General features: G+C 34.6%; 1 protein-coding gene across 4 annotated transcripts in view; it reads right to left on the bottom strand.

Annotated features, from left to right (window-relative positions):
• PTPRK (protein tyrosine phosphatase receptor type K) overlaps positions 1 to 19,246 on the bottom strand; it is a 561,297-nt gene that overhangs the window by 350,652 nt on the left and 191,399 nt on the right. For all 4 annotated transcript variants that reach the window (XM_079148159.1, XM_079148160.1, XM_079148158.1 and 1 more), the window contains exon 3: positions 10,310 to 10,581. In XM_079148159.1, coding sequence (XP_079004285.1) covers positions 10,310 to 10,581 — 272 coding nt within the window. The remainder of the gene's footprint in view (positions 1 to 10,309; positions 10,582 to 19,246) is intronic.

The raw sequence follows: 19,246 nt of genomic DNA, 5'->3' as shown, positions 1-19,246 counted from the left end.
ACCAAACTATTCAATGCAGTCTATCATTTCTCCTCATTTCAAAACCCTCCACTTTAGCCAGAGCAGTGTGGCTATCTCCCAAATCAGTATGATCATTCTTTCTTCTGACCAGTAAGACTGCTATCTGTGCCATGCAACAGAAAAGCCTAAACTGCCTTTTGCCCCATTTCTTTACAGGCCCATAACCAGCTCAATTTTGTCTGACCTCCGAGCTTTCCTACCTACTTGGAGCTCTTTCAAACCTACTGTTTTCTTCATTGCTTTGCATCTCTAATTCAATAGCAATATCAGGCAGCTACCATGGATATTTTATCTCCACCATAGCACTTTTCCTAATTGCTTTAATTGTGACTTTTTCAAGCATATATAGAATTAGAGATAATTATTTAACACCTCTTATTCAACCATCACCTAACATCAAAAGTTATCAACACATGAGAAATTGCCCTAATTGACTCTATATTCCTGGCAAAAAAAAAAAATAGTAGGAAATTTTTTTAGTACCCTTTTGCTTGTTCTTCCCCTGGGCTCAGTTTACTGCTAAACACGTAGTGATAATTTAATACTTGCTTATGAAAGTGAATTGAAATTCAGTTCAACAAAGTTCTCCACTGTTCCTCAAGTATGTATTCAGTTTACTTCACCTGTTCAATGCTTAGAATGACAATCTGTAAGTGTTTTAAAAGAAATATTAACAATTAATGCTAAAGAATAATTTTCCTGAGAAACCATACGGACATAAAATTACACCATCAATGAAAATTGAATCAGCAAGCCACATTTTCTTTTAATACTAAGACTGCAAAGAGTAGTAAAGAACTCATCAGTAAAGAGTTCATCAATAAAGAATTTGCACATATAAAGGGACTGGAATTTCACAGTAGCAGAAAGGAGACCTAAGTCACATTTAATTAGCAATAAGATATTAAATAAATCACTTGTCCTAAAGAAATGTAAAATAAAAACAATTGTACTTTGCCAATGATTTCATAATGCTATTGTGAAGATTAATTCCCTTTTTTATATTTTCTTGTAGTACTGGGGATTGAACCTGGGGGTGCTTTACCAGTGAGTTACATCCCCAGCCCACTTTTTTATTTCATTTTGAGACAAGGTCTCTCTAAACTGTCCAGGCTGGCCTAGAACTTGTGATCCTTCTACCTCAACCTGCTGAGCTGAAGGGATTACAGGTGTGCACCACCACACATGGTAGATTTATTCATTTTAATTTGTCCATTGCCTTCTAAAATACACCATATGTTAAATAAATTGACTTTATCACACACTCAGATCCTTTTCAAAAAGGGTCTATAATCCATTTGGGGATATAAGACATAAAAGTCTCTTAAATATAACAGACTAAGTTTGCAATGCAGGCAGCACAATGCTTGGGGAGAGATCATGGAGTGCTGAGCTGTTTGCCAGAGGTTTTTGGGTAAAAGTGGGCATACAGTTGGGGCTGAAGGGATAAATAGAACATGGATAGGAAAAAAGAAACAAAAGCAGTTCAAGAGGGAGATATATCTGCTGTCAATTAACATCAGCAACAAAAAAAGCCCAAATTGTCCAAAGAACAATTAGAGCTCTTTTACCAAAGCAGGGCGTGCCTTTGAATAAGCAAAGGTGAAAAGATTGGCCTAGTTGATAGAGAACAAACTATGAAGGAGCACAGATGAGGACTAAGATTTGACTTTAAGGGAAGGGTGGCAACATCTGAAGAGCTCATGTCAACAAATTAGCATCACAACAAAAGTAACTAAGTTTAATGCAGGAAAAACAATTAGGAAACTTTCCATTATGGAGATAGGCCACAGGGAGCTGTGGATACAGGAAGCAGTAAAAAAGACTAAAAAAAAGACAAATTTGAAACATGTAAGCATATGAGACCAAGAATGAGTTAATAGGATCCATTGACCAAAATCTGAAGAGCATTTGCTCTTGACTAGGACTATGAAACACCAGGTAACTGGAATCTGCCCTCTCATCTTGAAGCCTTGAATTCTATGCCTGTTCCGGTTCATCTGCAATGCCAATCTCTTTCCAGATTTAAGGGCTTGGAGTAGCTGGGGTGTTATCTGGTCTAATTCATTTCCCCTAATCTGCATATGTAGTTATTTTTTGTCATTCAGATCTCTAGTTGAAGGTTACCTCCTCAAAGAGTTATTCCTAGAGCAACTGTTCTATTGTAGTTTCTAAGATTCTCTCATATTTTTCAATTTTAATTATCTGTTTTGTACCTATCAGATTGTGGTCTTTTTCTCATTTATTTTTCATTTATTTTCACCCCAACCCCTCCACCCTTCAACCCCTGGTGTAGAATTCTAGGGGATAGAAACCTTGAGACTTATTCAGTAACCAGAAAGAATACTGTTGAACATGGACTAGGTTGCTCAATAAAGACTTGTGAAATGGATGGATAGATAGATGGATGGATGGATAGATGGATGAATGAATGGATGGAAAAATGATAGCAGACATTCAGGAAGAAACTGTACCTTGGCTGTAGTTGTCAAGCTATTCTGAGTCCCTGTCTTCACTCTGTGTATTTCATTTCCCATAAGTGCTTCCAGAGAATCCCAAATCTATTCAATTCTGTACCTTATTTCCTTAGTTAAGTACTACACCTTGGGCCTCTTAAAATGCAAGAGTAGTGAGCATACCAGCTACCATCCCCTAATGCACAGACTGAAACTCAAGACAGTCATTCTCTGAGCATGGTGGCCTTGACCAGATGGACATGATATTGAACAGAGGTCAAAGGACATCTAGTCTAAACTTTTGGCCTTTACCCAATGTACAAAACAGTCTACTTTTTCCTCTACCATCATATGAAAATGAGATCTTCTACTTATAATTAGGATGCAGCATACCACAATGCCTAATATAAAATACATAATAAATAGCTATTTGTTCTATGTTTATTATTCTGTTAATGATGAACCCTATTCCCTCCCTCAAACCCACCTCTCCAAAGAAGGCAAAGGTGAAGGAGGAGGAGGAGGGGTGGGGGGAGAAGAAAAGAAGTAAACAAACAACAACTAAAATTCAAACACAGGAACCCATCCTGGTATTAATGGAGAGATGGTGATTTCATTCCATTGTAAGCCTACATAGTGAAGATCACAACCAAACCAGAAGTATGTTTGAAAAATCATTAATCCAGGGAAGCACTGTATGTGTTTGTAAGTATTGTATCTATGCTGTTGTTACAAAACAATGCAATCTTAAGATATTTAGCTTTATACCAAGTCTTGTTCTCTAGGTGCTAGAAATTTTTCATACCCTATTAATCTACTGAATTATTCCATGGCAAAATTTATGCCTGCAGACTTTATTTTTAAATATAAAATAAGAATTAATTTACTGCTTCTAGATAGCTAAAAAAAAATGATTTTTAGAAGATCATACAAAGAATATTAAGAATCTAATTCTCACCAGGGGATTTCAGTGGTGAGTGAGTACAGGGGTTATTTGTAATAACATGTAGCAGCTAGTTTTATAATGACAGTTTTAAGAACACCTTTTAAAAAACAAGACAGCTACAATTTACTATAAATTGTCCACTATATTATATATGAATGGATGTTTACATACACAGTTTCAGAAGTTTACATTTCCAGTTCCCAAAGTTGGAATTCCTTAGGTATTCTAACTTGTGGTACTAATATCTGAATAATGAGATTCTATATATAATCAAAAGAATGATGAAACAGATACAGATTATATACACATCTGATATGTTCTCCATACTACCTTCTGATTGTACTTTCTCAACAGAAATAACCCAAACTAAAATAGATGATTGCACCTTTTCTTTTCTATTATTTTCAAAGAAATGAAACTGAAGTCGTCACAGCATAAAAGTTAAATTTTAAGTAAAAACATAATGTCACTCACTTTTGCTTTTCTCTTGAAGAGCCAATATTTTGTTCATAACCCACACGCAGACAAAAATGAAGAAAAATCAATCTTCAAAATGAGATGGAAAAAGAGGTCACACAGAAATTCAAGTTGAGCAGAAAGTAGAAAGCTCCAAAAAGACCAATTCTAATTAACTATCAAAGTCAGCAGACAAAATAACTGGAGAAGGAATTAACCCAAAATTGGCGCCTATATTTCTCATGTGGAATATGGCATTACTTTGGTAAACGGCATAGTATTTGTCAGAAACATCATTAAACTGATTAGAAGGAAAGAGTTATTTGTTGTGTGTTTGACTACTTTTTTTATATTGTGAGATGAAGATTAGTCTGATAAGTTATGCTAAATAGTTACAGGGAAATATGCAAAACAAGAAATAAGAGGACAGTTAACTAAGACTGGGCAAATAGAACTGAATGCAGGTTGCACAAGCAGACAGGGAACCAGGAACGTCTTCCACTGCTCTCTGGCGTGCCTGTCTTCCCCAGGATAAAACAAACTCCTGGGGTGGGGAGGAATGATATGCTGAACAAACAATGCAACAGTGCCTACCTCTCCTTAATGCTCATTATTTTTTCATCAGTTACTAATAGGAAATTAACTTAATTTCATGGAAATATTTTTCAAAATGAATAATAAAAGGTCATTGTGACAGTTCCTGCTGCTCTGAATAAAAACAGGTATGGCCGAACAAAGTAAGAAAAGACTTCTGTCACACAGACACACACACACACACACACACACACACACACACACAATTATTATTTTGCTAGATAACAGAACTCTTTTGCTCATTTGTTTCTATCAATTTACACAACCATAAATTTCATCGTTGAATCGATACAGAGCTAAAGATCAAAGTGGAGCATATGTTTTATAATAAAAGCAAATCACTGTCAGGACCCAGAGAGAAGTCTCACACTCATAGGGTTATAAAAGCTATGAAACCAATGACTATAACAACATGGGAGTCTTTCCAAACCTACCAGGAGTATTTTAAATGCAACTAAGAGACTTGTGAAGATTTAAATGCAGCAAAAGGTTACTTTGTAAATAGCCTATCAAACAGAAGGCAATATTTTACCACTATAAAATGAGCCACATTGACCATGTCTGGCAATTACTATTGTCATAACTAAAATAAGCCTATCTAATTGTGACTAAATTCAGAAGTTATTGATATGGTTAATGTCCAAACTTTTAAAAGTCAGTAAGTTACTTCAGAGGAAAAAGAGGAGTAACTCTGACCCACCACTGAATAGTCAGCATATCAGTCCATCTATGAAGATGTTGCATTTACTTAGCATTTGATCAATTATTCAAACAAATTAAGATGGCATATATAAGATGGCCCAGTCCAGTGTCCTATAATGTAGACACAACACATTTTCTTTCCTTACTTTCTACCTTCCTTAAATCATTACTCCATTGTCTTACAGCTTATTAACTTTTTGAAGTGTGTACGTTGTCTTCTATCTCTAACTAGATTGGATAATATGGATTCTTTAATTCATAGAAAAATATGCAAAATTTTAGTTCTGCCATGTCTCCCATGTCTACCTACAGACAATATGTTGACAGTTCAAGAAAAATATGACATGAATGGATGATTACATATAGTTGTATACCATGCTGAAAAGGATGCTTTGGACTGCATAATGGAATACTCATCTAAATGCTGTTCAAACAATTGTTGGTACATTTACTACTACTACTACTACTACTACTACTACTACTACTACTACTACTACTACTACTATGCCTTAGGTATGACCCAGGTTCCCACCATATTCTCTTCTATCACCTTCAGTTGGTCCACTACATCCTTCTTCAGAGTAACAAAGTGGCTGCAGTAGTACCAGGCATCATGTTTTCTTGCAAGAACATCTCCCCACTACCTCTCTCTCTCTCTCTTTTGATTTATTGTTATTGCTTTTAATCAAGAAGGAAAATCTTCCCTGAAATCCCTGGCAGACATTCCTTCTAGTTCATTAACCAGAATCATGTTATATGATTATATGTCCCATCCACAAAGAAAATTAGGGAAGCAATTCCTCAACATGAGGAAATTCTACAAAATGAAAGACAGGAGAATAACTATCAGATGAATAACAATATCTATAACACTGCTCAATATCCATGATACAAAGCTAGTCACTTGTAATACTTACAAATGAAGAAGTTACAGCTGTAAAATATATTTAGGAAGATGGGCACGGTGGTCCAACCTAATAATTCCAGCTATGTAGGAGGTTGATGCATGAGGATCTCAAGTTCAAGACCAATTTGGCCACTTAGCGAGATGCCGTCTTATAATAAAATTTAAAACAAGGGCGGAGAATATAGCTCAGTGCTTGCCTAATATGTAGAAGGCCCCAGCATGGGGGGCAAAAAGAAAAAAAGAGATATGTTTAGGAAAGAATAATCTACCTTCATTCCTGAGGTGGGGCTCTATATGAATGGATGAGCAAAACCTGAAGGAGTTCTAAGAGCAATGACAGAGGAGTGTCATCCCCTCTTCCTCATTCTCCATGGGTTGGTTCATGAGCATACTCTTCTTACATGAGCCCCTGTGCTTCAAAATTCTTCTTTTAGAGCTTTTTTTATTCAGTGAAACAGTTTCTTGGTTTAAGTCCCAAATTTTTAGACCCAATGCCAGTAGGATCTCTGGAGAGTAGCAATCTTTCTACTGCCAAAATATCAGTACAATACATGTTAATATAACCCTTTAAAAAGGAGGACAAAACCAGAAAATCCCATGCTTATCCACTTACATTTTTTCCCCCAAAACTAATGGAAAATCTTAAGAAGAAAATGAACTGCAGAAGTTCAGTGTTTGTTTCTCCATGAATTACAGAGGAAAACGGCACACTCCGCAATATTGTCACTTTCCAATTTCTGGCCAAACCCCTGTAGTTTTCATCACGCATCATTTTTGTGATTAATGATGTGCACCCAGTTAGTGGAAAACAGCAGATTAGGTTTCCACTAATAGTTTCGCAAGTTATGTATGTCGTCTGTCTGCCTCATTTGGTAACAACCTCACTGTTCACTAAGAAAGTAATGGATTTAATCCCAAAGCAGAACTTAGTTTTATGCATACAAGACAGGTCAGATTTCCAGAGTGGAGAAAATTACCCTTTTAGAGGTGTACAGATCTTCAGTTATAATGTAGCAGCGAGATGATGCCTTGGGAGGACTTTTATTTTCTTTCTTTCTACTTCTATTTAGCAACCAATTTAAGAAACTGCAGTACTAACTTGAGGCCTATAAAAATACATGTCATGGCATCCTGCAAACATGGCATATAAAACAATGTCATATGATTTTATTAGTAGTATACCATGCTGAAAAGACGTCTATTGTTCTGAAGACACAGGTAAGAAATAGTTCCTTATATATGTGAGTATTACTACAATGACTGTAAAAAACTAAATTTTCATTTGCTTGTTATCTTTGACTAAATATATGCAATCAAGGGCATTTTCTGCTTAAAGGTGCCTGGAATGAAAAACATAATCTGCCCTTCTATGTGGCCAGTATTCTTATCCATTTATGAATTGGACCAGACATGAAGAAGTGCCAATTATTGGCGGAACAAACAGATTTCCATGAACTACATTAAAAAACAAACTTCAAATATGAAATGCCAAATACTGAAATTCAATGGGTTGGTTCATTTGTTAAGTTTGTTCACAATCTGAAGCTAATTTATCCTGGTTAAGTCTAATTATATGTTCTATAAAAATATTAGCTCTTTGATGATGGTTAGAGCTAAAGTAATTTATGGTCAGTAATGTGGTTCTGGGTTTTGTTTTATTTTTTCTTAAAACAAAGTTATTTTGTTTTTAATTCTTTTTTTACTGAAAAAATATTTATGAAATCCATCTTATATAAAATATTTCTGGACTCTTAAATAATTACTTAAACAGGTTTCATTAAAGAGAGAGAAACTTGGAATAATAAGTTTGTCCCTATGAAAAACAAGTCTAACAAGTACTTTGGTAGATATGAGGTGGTCCTTTTATCACACAAGAATAGAAATGAAACCTCCAGATTTCCATACAGAATTTTAAAACTGGCCTCTGATAACTCATATTTAAAGCAAATACATTTCTCTTTAAATATGGAGAATATCAGCACCTAAGTTCCTCTCAAAAAATTCTACCAGGTTCTGCCCACAAACAAGCACTTACAAAAACTTGACAACTATTTGATCTTGAAAGCCACTGACAAGGGAGTACGGGAGATTAATTTTTCATGGCATTTTCTAATAGCAAAAATTTTTTCATAAATATAGTGCATAGTGTGCTGGTTGTTTGTAATAATTGATACCTGTGCAGGTACAACTAGGTATCTAAATGACGGAATGGATAAAAATACCAATTAAGTAATTTTTGAGCACTAGGGACATGAGCCCTTAACACATATTTACTTTTACTGACTAAGTTTTACAGGTTTAAGAAAAGAGAAACAAAATAATCATTTAAGTAATTATCTATGGCTCAAATTGAATCTTCAACAATAAGACATTTACCCATATGTTCCATGTACTTAGTCATTTATTTTTCTAACATCTCCAACAATATCTCACTGGCTGGTCTGAAACTCATGCAGACACTTTTTGCACTGTTTGTCTAAATACACCACAGGCACATATAACCTAGGGAGCTTCATCATGCAAAATGAGCTGACCAAGAAAGTATTCCTCCAGTTCGAGGGACCAAAATTCAAAACTAACATTGCAATAATCTGTGCCACAAATATTAATGATAGAGCTCTTCAAAGTTTTTGAATAAATAAAAATATATACATCATTTCTTAATTATGAAGGGAAATAAGTCAACTGTTCGATATATCGAAATTTACTACCATATTGTACTGTTGTTGTTTTTAAGGAATAATTAAGAGTTTGATTCCTGAAAGAATTATCTGCCCAGATAGCAGATAAGGGCAAATACAGAGTTGAATACTGGCTATGTGATTCCAGAACCCATATGTAATAATAATATTGTTAGATTAACTCATTATTTGGAGTTTTACTTTATTTTATGGAGGATGAATGTGCTGACAGTCTTATTCTGGTGAATCAGAGCTTCTTCCTGGTGTTATGTTGAGCTCTAATGACAGATTCTCATGAAATCAGTATACTGATAAAGCCGTGTGAGGTGATCCAGCGAAGACAGCTATCCCTTCCCCTTTCAGTCAATGCTTCGGTAGCAGGGACACATGCTCACAAACAACCCCCACCCGACAACCATATATGTAGCCCTTAGGAAGTCGTGGGCCGTAAAAAAGCACATGGCTCCCACATTGAAGAGAAACATCCATCTGTTCAGGATTAATAGAATCAACTCTACCTAATGAAACTCTATTGAAATCTCATCAAACACATAACTTGAAAATGAGAAGCTTAACTGGAACCATGCCTATGATGTAAGAGACTTTCTAATACAATTAAAATATCAACTCAAGAAAAAACAAGTAAGACAAAGTCATGTATTTTTTCTCTTCAGGAACAAAAACAAGCCTAACCTGAAGAGTTCATTTTTAAATAAGAAAAAATGAAGCTATTTTTACCTTATATACTACTCACTATTATAAAATATGCTTTTACATAAATGAACTCTCATTATACTCTATATTAAACTACAAATAGGGAAGTCTTCTAAAAGTTTGAATATCAAAGTCTAACATGCACAAGAAAAATGAGTCTGTACAAGAGATAACTGTCTGTTTTCAGGCATTGAACCTCACAATAAGTTTCACTGACCAACTCTCTAAAATAGTAGACAGACATCTTTTAAACTACATAACCTCAGTCACACAAACATAAAATAAGCATTGACACTATTCAGTGCCTACTTAGTCATAGTCAGATTAAGTATTTCTAGGGGAAAAATCCAGAGACATTGTGGGCAACTTGTTATTATAATTTTACTTATTTTAATATTCCATCTAACTGACAATATAATAAACAACCAAAATGCCTCTCCCTCAAGATAACATATTTTATAAAATAATATTTCATGTTTATTTTCCAAAATGTTATTTTCAGGAAATCAGTAACACAATCTAATTTATTACAGTCAAATCAAAAGGCTATTTCTTTCTGAAAAGAGTCACAGAAATACATCTGTCAGTAAGCAGCTCTTTGCCAAGCAAATGACCAATTTTGGAGCTGGACCTACTTTCTTCCTTCCATAGAAATATTTTCTCAGTTGGAAGGTTTTGCTCCAACTCACTCAAACTCTTCATGCAGGGGGGTACAAAGAAGTGCAAGGGACAAACTCCCTCTTACCATGGAGCTAGTATTTTCATCTAAGTATTCCACGTACAGTGAGATCCAAAACATTAAAGCATAAAACAGAAAAGCACAGACAATTACCTGATATTCATTCGGCCAAAAGGTGCTCACTGCTAGCTCAGCCCGAAGCCACTCTCTACCAGTGAATCCAGTCACATTCCAAATTGGATTAGCAAGAGGTCCTTTATTCACCCTAACAAGTATGTTCAGAGTGCCAGGGTTCAGCCCCTTCTGGCTGTACAGCAGGTAGCTGAAGTCAATGCAGTGAGTGTCATTCTCCTTCATGGTGGGCAGCTGCAGTCTGGCTTTCTCTCCAGGGTCATGATCTGAGGAGTCCACTACCATGTAGGAACCTGAAACGACATTACAAATGGCAAAGAGAAACAGACCAGTAAGCCAAGGGAAATATATAACAATAAAAGGATGCTACACTGTTCTGAATATTTAAATTCAACTCAAAAAGACCACATTTCCAGAACAGAGTCATAGAAAGGCATCCATCCAGTAAGTAGAAAATTGCATTCTTTTTTTTAGAAAGAAGTTTTTTTTTTTTTTTATTTACCACTGATATTATGGCATATAAGAGATACCTATCTACATAACATATTCACTTAGGTGGTTTTTTTTCATATTTTATCTTTAATTTTTTTTTTTTATTTTTACAGACTGCATTTTGATTCATTGTACACAAATGGGGTACATCTTTTCATTTCTATGGTTGTGCATGATGTAGATTCATACCATTCGTGTAATCATACATGTACATAGGGTAATGATGTCTGGAGACAGACAATTGCATTCTTATTAAATAATAGACATTGTTCAAAGTATGCACCTGTATTAACTCATTTAGTATTCATAGCAACATATAATTATCCCTATTTTACAAATTAATAGATTGAGGCACTATCAAACACATACACTAGACCAGGTAAAAGAAACCTGGTTCAAATCCAGATCTTACTCAAAAAATTACCTAGTCTTATTAAGCAGTAATTATTTTACTATTTAATAAACTACTGACCCGACTGATAGAAAGGGTCTACCAGTTTTATTGCAGGGAGATGGGCTAAAAGTGATAGCAATGGAATCATTTCTGCTTTCTAATTCCAAGATCATTTTTAAAAATATTTATTTAGTTGTTAATGGACTTTTTTTTTTTATTATTTATATGTGGTGCTGAGAATCAAATCCAGTGCCTCACACATGCTAGGCAAGTGCTCTACCACTGAGCTACAACCCCAGCCCCTGCGATCATTGTTTATCCATGTTATATGATATTTTGCAATGGAGTAACCACTTTGAACCTCAGTTCATGGAAGAAGGACAATTTGTAGAGTTACTATGAGGGCTAAAGTCAAAATTATTTAGAGTCAAGAATAGGGCACATAATAAATAATGCCATGGAGTCTCATCCACTACACTCATCACCACTGCTACTTGCTCCAAAAACACATGTGCCTGTTTATCATACTTCCGGTAGAACACAAATTTTATTATAAAATGTTTTTCCCTAGGATATAATTTTTTTTCTGCATATCAGGATGGAGATTACACGTACCCTCATTTTCTTATTAAATTTTTTTACAGACATATTTTGATTCGTTGTACACAAATGGGGTACAACTTTTCATTTCTATGATTGTGCACAATGTAGATTCACACCATTCATGTAATCATACATATATATATAGGGTAATACTGTCTGCTTCATTCTACTGTTTTTCCATCCCCACCCGTCCCACCCCTTTTCCCTCTACAACATCCAAAGTTCCTTCATTGTTATCTTCCCCCCATCAACCCCCACCCCCATTATATATTGTCTTGCACTTATCAGAAAAAGCATTCAGCCTTTGGTTTTTTGGGCTTGGCCTATTTCACTTAGCATGATATTTTCCAATTTCATCCATTTACCAGCATATGCTATAATTTTATTCTTCTTTATGGCTGAGTAATATTCCATTGTGTATATATACAACAATTTCTTTATCCATTCGTCAACTGAAGGGCATCTAGGTTGGGTTCCACAATCTAACTATTATGAATTGAGCTGCTATGAACATGGATGTGTCCGCATCACTGAAGTAGGCTGATTTTAAGTCCTTTGGGTATAAACCGAGGAGTGGCATAGTTGGGTCAAATGGTGGATCCATTCAAGTTTTCTGAGGAATCTCCTACTGCTTTCCAGAGTGGCTGCACCAATTTGCAACTCTACCAGCAACGTATGAGTATGCCTTTTTCCCCACATCCACGCCAACACTTATTATTGCTAGTGTTCTTGGTAATAGCCATTCTGATTGGAGTTAGATGAAATCTTAGGGTAGTTTTAATTTGCATTTCTCTAATTACTAGGGATGATAAGAACTTTTTCATATATTTGTTGATCACCTGTATATCTTCTTCTGTGAAGTGTCTACCCATTTCCTTAGACCATTTTTTGGGTGTAAAGTTTTTTAAGTTCTTTATAAACTTTAGAGATGAGTGCTCTGTCTGGAGTGTGTGTGGAAAAGATTTTCTCCCACTCTGTAGGCTCTCTTTTCACATTATTGATTGTTTCCTGTTCTGAGAAAAAACTTTCTAGTTTGAATCTATCCCATTTATTGATTCTTGCTTTTATTTCTTGCGCTATGGGGGTCTTGTTAAGGAGGTCTGGTCCTAAGCCAATGTGATGGAGATTTGGGCCTACTTTTTCTTCTATTTGGTGAAGAATCTCAGATCTAATTCCTAGATCCTTAATCCATTTTGAGTTGAGTTTTCAACAGGGTGAGGGATAGGAGTTTAATTTCATTTTACTGTATATAGATTTCCAGTTTTCCCAGCACCATTTGTTGAACAGGCTATCTTTTCTCCATTGTAAATTTTTGGCACCTTTGTCTACTATGAGGTTACTGTACTTATGTGGGTATGTCTCTGTGTCTTCTATCCTGTTCCATTGATCTGTCTATTTTGGTGCCAGTACCATGCTGTTTTTGTTACTATTGCTCTACAGTAGAGTTTAAGGTCTGGTATAGTGATACCTCCTGCATCACTCTTCCTGCCCAGGATTGCTTTGGTTATTTTGTGTCTTTTGTTCTTCCAGATGAATTTCATGTTTGCTTTTTCTGTTTCTATGAGAAATGTCATAGGGATTTTAATTGGAATTGGGTTAAATCTGTATAGCACCTTTGGAAGTATGGCCATTTTGATAATATTAATTCTGCCTATCCAAGTACATGGGAGATCTTTCCATCTTCTAAGGTCTTCCTCAAATTCTTTCTTCAATGTTTTGTAGTTTTCATTGTAGAGATCTTTCACCTCTTTGGTTAGATTGATTCCCAAGTTTGTTTGTTTGTTTGTTTGTTTGTTTGTTTGTTTGTTTTTTGAGGCTATTGCGAATGGAGTTATTTTCCTAATTTCCCTTTCAGATGTTTCATTGCTTATGTATAAAAATGCTTTAGATTTATGTGTGTTGATTTAATATCCTGCTATTTTGCTGAATTCATTTATGAGGTCTAGAAGTTTTCTGGAGGAGTTTTTTGGATCCTCTACGTAGAGAAACATGTCATCAGCAAATAGTGACAGCTTAAGTTCCTCTTTTCCTATTCGTATCCCTTTAATTTCTTTAGTCTGTCTAATCGCTCTGGCTACTATTTCAAGTACGATGTTGAATAGAAGTGAAAGAGGGCATCCTTGTCTTGTTCCCGTTTTTAAAAGGGAATGGTTTCAGTTTTTCTCCATTAAGAATGATGTTGGCTGTGGGCTTAGCATAAATAGCCTTTACAATGTTTAGGTATGTTCCTACTATCCCTATTTTTTCTAGTGTTTTCAGCATGAAGGAGTGTATTTTTGTGAAAAACTTTTTTCTGTGTCAATTGAAATAACCATATGATTCTTATCCTTAAGTCTATTGACATGATGAATTACATTTATTGATTTACACATGTTGAACCAACCTTGTATTCCCCAGATGAACCCCACTAGATCGTGGTGCACTATCTTCTTAATGTTTTTGGATACTGTTTGCCAGTATTTTGTTAAGGATTTTTGCATCTGTATTCATCAAGGATATTGGTCTAAACTTTTCTTTCCTTGATGTGTCTTTGCCTGGTTTGGGTATGAGGGTGATAATAGCTTCATAGAATGAGTTTGGTAGGATTCCCTCCTTTTCTATTTCCTGGAATACTTTGAGAAGTATTGGAATGAGTTCTTCTTTGAAGGTCTTGCACAACTCAGCTGAGAATCCGTCTGGTCCTGGGCTTTTCTTGGATGGTAGGCTTTTGATGGCTTCTTCTATTTCATTGCTTGATATTGATCTGTTTAAATTGTGTACGTCCTCCTGGTTCAGTTTGGGAGGATCATATGTTTCCTAAAAATGTGTTGATATCTTCAGTATTTTCTATTTTGTTGGAGTACAGATTTTCAAAGTAGCTTCTCATCATGTTATGTATTTCAGAGGTGTCTGTCATGATATATCCTTTTTCATCACAAATTTTAGTAATTTGAGTTTTCTCTCTCTTCTTTGTTAGTATGGCCAAGGGTTTGTCTATTTTGTTTACTTTTTCAAAGAACCAACTTTTTGTTTTGTCCATTTTTTGAATTGTTTCTTTTGTTTCAATTTCATTGATTTCGGCTCTGATTTTAATTATTTCCTGTCTTCTACCACCTTTGGTATTGTTCTGTTCTTTTTCTAGGGATTTGAGCTGTAATGTTAGGTCATTTAGTTGTTGACTTTTTATTCTTTTCTTGACTGCACTCCATGCAATGAATTTTCTTCTTAGTACTGCTTTCATAGTGTCCCAGAGATTTTAATGTGTTGTATCGTCATTCTCATTTACTTCCAAGAATTTATCTATTCCCTGATGTTTTCTGTTAACCATGCTTCATCCAACAGCATATTATTTAGTCTCCAGGTGTTGAGTAATTTCCGTTTTTTATTTTGTCATTGATTTCTTATTTCATTCCATTATGATCTGATAGAACACAAGGCAGTTTCTCTCTCTCTTTTTTTTTTTTTTTTTTTTTTTTTTTTTTTTTGCATTTCCTAAGGGCTGCTTTGTGGCATAACATATGGTCTATTTTCAAGAAGGTTCCATGTGCTGCTGAGAAGAAAGTGAATTCACTCATTGATGGATGGAATATTCTATATATGTCTATTAAGTCTAGGTTATTGATTGTGTTATTGAGTTCCATGGTTTGTTTAGTTTTTGTTTGGAAGATCTATCCCATAGTGACAATGGTGTCACCCAGAATTATTGTGTCATGGTCTATTTGATTCCTGGAATTAAGAAAGATTTGTTTGATGTACATGGATGCACCATTTTTGGGGCATAAATATTTATGATCGTTATGTCTTTTGGATTTAGTGTCTACCTTAAGCAGTAAGAAATGTCCTTCTTTATGCCTTCTGACTAACTTTGGCTTGAAGTCCACTTATCTGAAATAAGGATGGAAACCCCTGCTATTTTACTGAGTCCCATGTGCATGGTAGATTTTTTCCCATCCTTTCATCTTTAGTCTGTGGACATCTTTTTCTATGAGATGAGTCTCTTGAAGGCAGCATATTGTTGGGTCTTTCTTTTTAATCCATTCTGCCAATCTACATCTTTTGATTGATGAGTTTAGGCCATTAACATTCAGGGTTATTATTGAGATATGATTTGTACTCTCAGTCATTTGGGCTTATTTTTGGTTTTCAACTTGACTTGGTTTCTCCTTTGAATGAATTTTCCTTTAAGGTAGTTCCTCCCTTTGCTGACCTCCATTGTTGCTTTTCATTTCCTCCTCATCGAATATTTTGTTGAGAATATTCTGTAGTGCAGGCTTTCTGTTTGTAAACTCTTTTAACTTTTGTTTATCATGGACAGATTTTATTTTGTCTTTATATAAGCACAGTTAGGTGTGTTGTTATAAAACCCAGGTTTAGAAGCGTTATCCTTGACCCTCTCCTCATAATATGTGCAAATAATCAATCCTCTGTATCCCCACCTGAAAACATAAGTTGAGCCCATGGCACATTAAGAATGCCAGTCTAAATAGTTCAATTAACCCCAATAACAGATTCAAATCACAGCAGAGAGGAAGGCTTCAACTAGGTAAGAAACTAAATTTCAAATCTAACCAATGCCCATTGAGTGGTACTTTATGGTTCAGAGCTTTTTTGAAGATTTTATATGACATTTTAGTACAGTCCAGGTATAAAAATGCACATATAATAGTAACTGATATTATTTACTTCAATTTCCCAGATTTCATCTTGTCTTGTAAGCTGAAATTCCTTTGTCTCCTTGATTTTCAGATGACACATTAATAGAATAAATGGGCCATGTACATTTTTAGAAAGATTGTATATTTTTAAATAGGATATCCTGAATCTTAACCCAACTGGTTAGATGCACATTCTAAAGTCAACAGTTAAGCCAGCTGTTGGTGCACACCTATAATCCCAGCAGCTTGAGAGGGTGAGACAGGAGGAACACAAGTTCAAAGCTAGCCTCAGGAATGTATCAAGGCCCTAAGCAAATTAGTGAAACTCTGTCACAAAATAAATTTTTTTTAAAAAGGCTGCAGACATAGTTCATCAGTACACTGACCCAAGATTCAATCCTTAGTACCAAAAAAAATTAATTAATTAAAAATTTTAAAAAGTAAAATCAATAGCTGAGTTAGCAAGATGTCTTTCAGATTCACCATTGCACAGTAAACCAATAACTGCTCTTAACTAAGACAAGACCTGAGATCTTAAATATGTTACTTTGGGACATTGGACCCTAGCTCTTCACAAACCCATGACTTTTTCCTCCACTGCTATAACAATTTGTTCAGTGACACATTATGGCAGTAACACATTTATATTACTTTTACAAATTTGCAATTATGGCTTCTGATTATCAGTCTTAAAGTAGTGATCTCTAAAGGTTTTACTGGAGAAGGGAGACCAGTACAGTAAAAGAAGAGGTTCAAGGGAGGAGAAGTAGAGGAAAAAACGGGCACTGGGAAATAAAATTCAACAATTTATGGTCTGTACATATGAAAGAATATTACAGTATGTATAATTATCATGAACCAATAAAAAAAGAAAAACAATACATGATTTATTGGTTCTCTAATACTTATTTTCTTCTATTATAAAATAAATTTTGGAGTAAAATATGCCTTATGTCACACTTTAATTATACATTATGATATTTACCATTAAAACCATTTAGCAATTTTCAGCCAGCAGCACTTTTAAGCGACAATAATTTTCTTATGAAAGAAATGGGAAAAACTAAACTATTCATTTGTATGCTGTACCAATTTGATCTTTAGAAAAGCAAAAGACACAAAATAAAAGCACAACCAAACTATTTCAGAATTTCAAGGTCATTGAAGACAAGTTAAATAATTAAAAAAAAAACAGTGCCAATAATTCATTTCTGTAGAATGTTTCTGCTATAGGGCCTATTTCAATGCTGACTTGTATTGCTGTGGAATAATAATGCATTTATTGCACTGTTTTGGAAAGGAAGAAGCAAGCACTAGCAACAAAAAGCCATCTAAGCCCTTCTGCCTAGTGACTTGATACAATGGCCTTCAGCACAGCTTGCTCCATGGATGTAGCTGCCTGTTTGACAGGAGATTCCCCCCATCACCAAAAACATCAAGAACCCCATAATTATTACCAACTTCTATTTTTTCTACAGTCTCCCAGAATAACTGACCCTCAAACTCTACAGTCTAGAAATCCTATAATACATACTTCCCTCAATCTTTATGTTATCACTTAAGCTTATTTACTATCATTCTTATTTACTAATTGTTTACTATTGTTAGTTCAGATAACTAATCCCTCAAATTTCTAATTAGAGTTCAATTGTATTTAGTTGTGAGTTTAGCTATCCCAGAGTTTAATAATGAAACATCTGTGTTCACTCCCAAATAATTTACTTAGCATAACCACTTTAATGTGGCCTTACCAACATTCATTACAATCTTCAGCAATGAGCTTTCAAATACATCATTCAAAATACTGAACAAAAACATACATGCTTATTTTTTTATAAAGTATAACTCTCTGGAAAGCAATTTGGCAATGAGAACCAAAAGCCTTGCACAAGGCCCTGGGTTCAATCCCCAGCACCCAAAGAAAACCGGAAACAAAAAAAAGAAGAAGAAAGAAAAAAAAGGATCAAAACATGTAAAGAAATATAATCTCTCTGATCTGGTAATTCCAAGTCTAAGAATATGTATTAGGTAAGTAATCACGTATAATGCACAAAGATATGGCTAAAAAAGATGTTCACGTCAACATTCTACTGTTTAAAATGACAAAAAAAAAAATGGATTTGAAATATTAACAATAGGTAGTTTTTAAAACTTTGGTTAATCAATTTGATGAATAATCATGCAGTCATTTAGAATGATATTACAAACATGTCACAGAAGATATTTACAATATAAATATGTAAGTCAGAAAATATTATAGTCATTTATAAAAATATACATCAAATATATTTTGTAAATGTGTATGTATTCACTTAGATACACACACGAATATGCAAATATGTCTGGAATAAATAGAAAATATGTAACAAAATGTTAATAGTGTATTATGAGGGGGACACTAATTGTTTTTGTTATTTTCCTTATTTACCTGTTCTGAATGATTTATAATGACTAAGAATTAGATTTGTACATATCTATTTAAAAAGAGATTAAGAATATGGTCTTCCATAAGAAAGATCAAATGAAACGAGAAATACTATGTAAATAAATATAGAGTTCTGGTCTTTGAAAAATAAATTTTCTTTCCATCCTACAGATTAACAGCATCATGGCATTAAAACACACATACACACACACAGACAGAATACAAAAATCAGGTATTTCTTATTTGAATGCTTAGAAAGAGAGAGAGAGGCAGAAAGTACTTACACTAAATGGCAACTTTGACTAAAAAGAATGGCCAAAGAAACAAGTCCCACATTCCTAAACATCCTTCTCTCATCTACAGATGCAGAAGTACTGTCCTATGAATTTATTCTATTAATAAATTTCTTA

The sequence above is a fragment of the Sciurus vulgaris genome (genome assembly GCF_902686455.1).
Source record: "Sciurus vulgaris genome assembly, chromosome: 7".
Classification (NCBI taxonomy): domain Eukaryota; kingdom Metazoa; phylum Chordata; class Mammalia; order Rodentia; family Sciuridae; genus Sciurus; species Sciurus vulgaris.
Note: the sequence above shows the minus strand (reverse complement) of the source record. Positions and strands in the feature narration are given on the sequence as shown.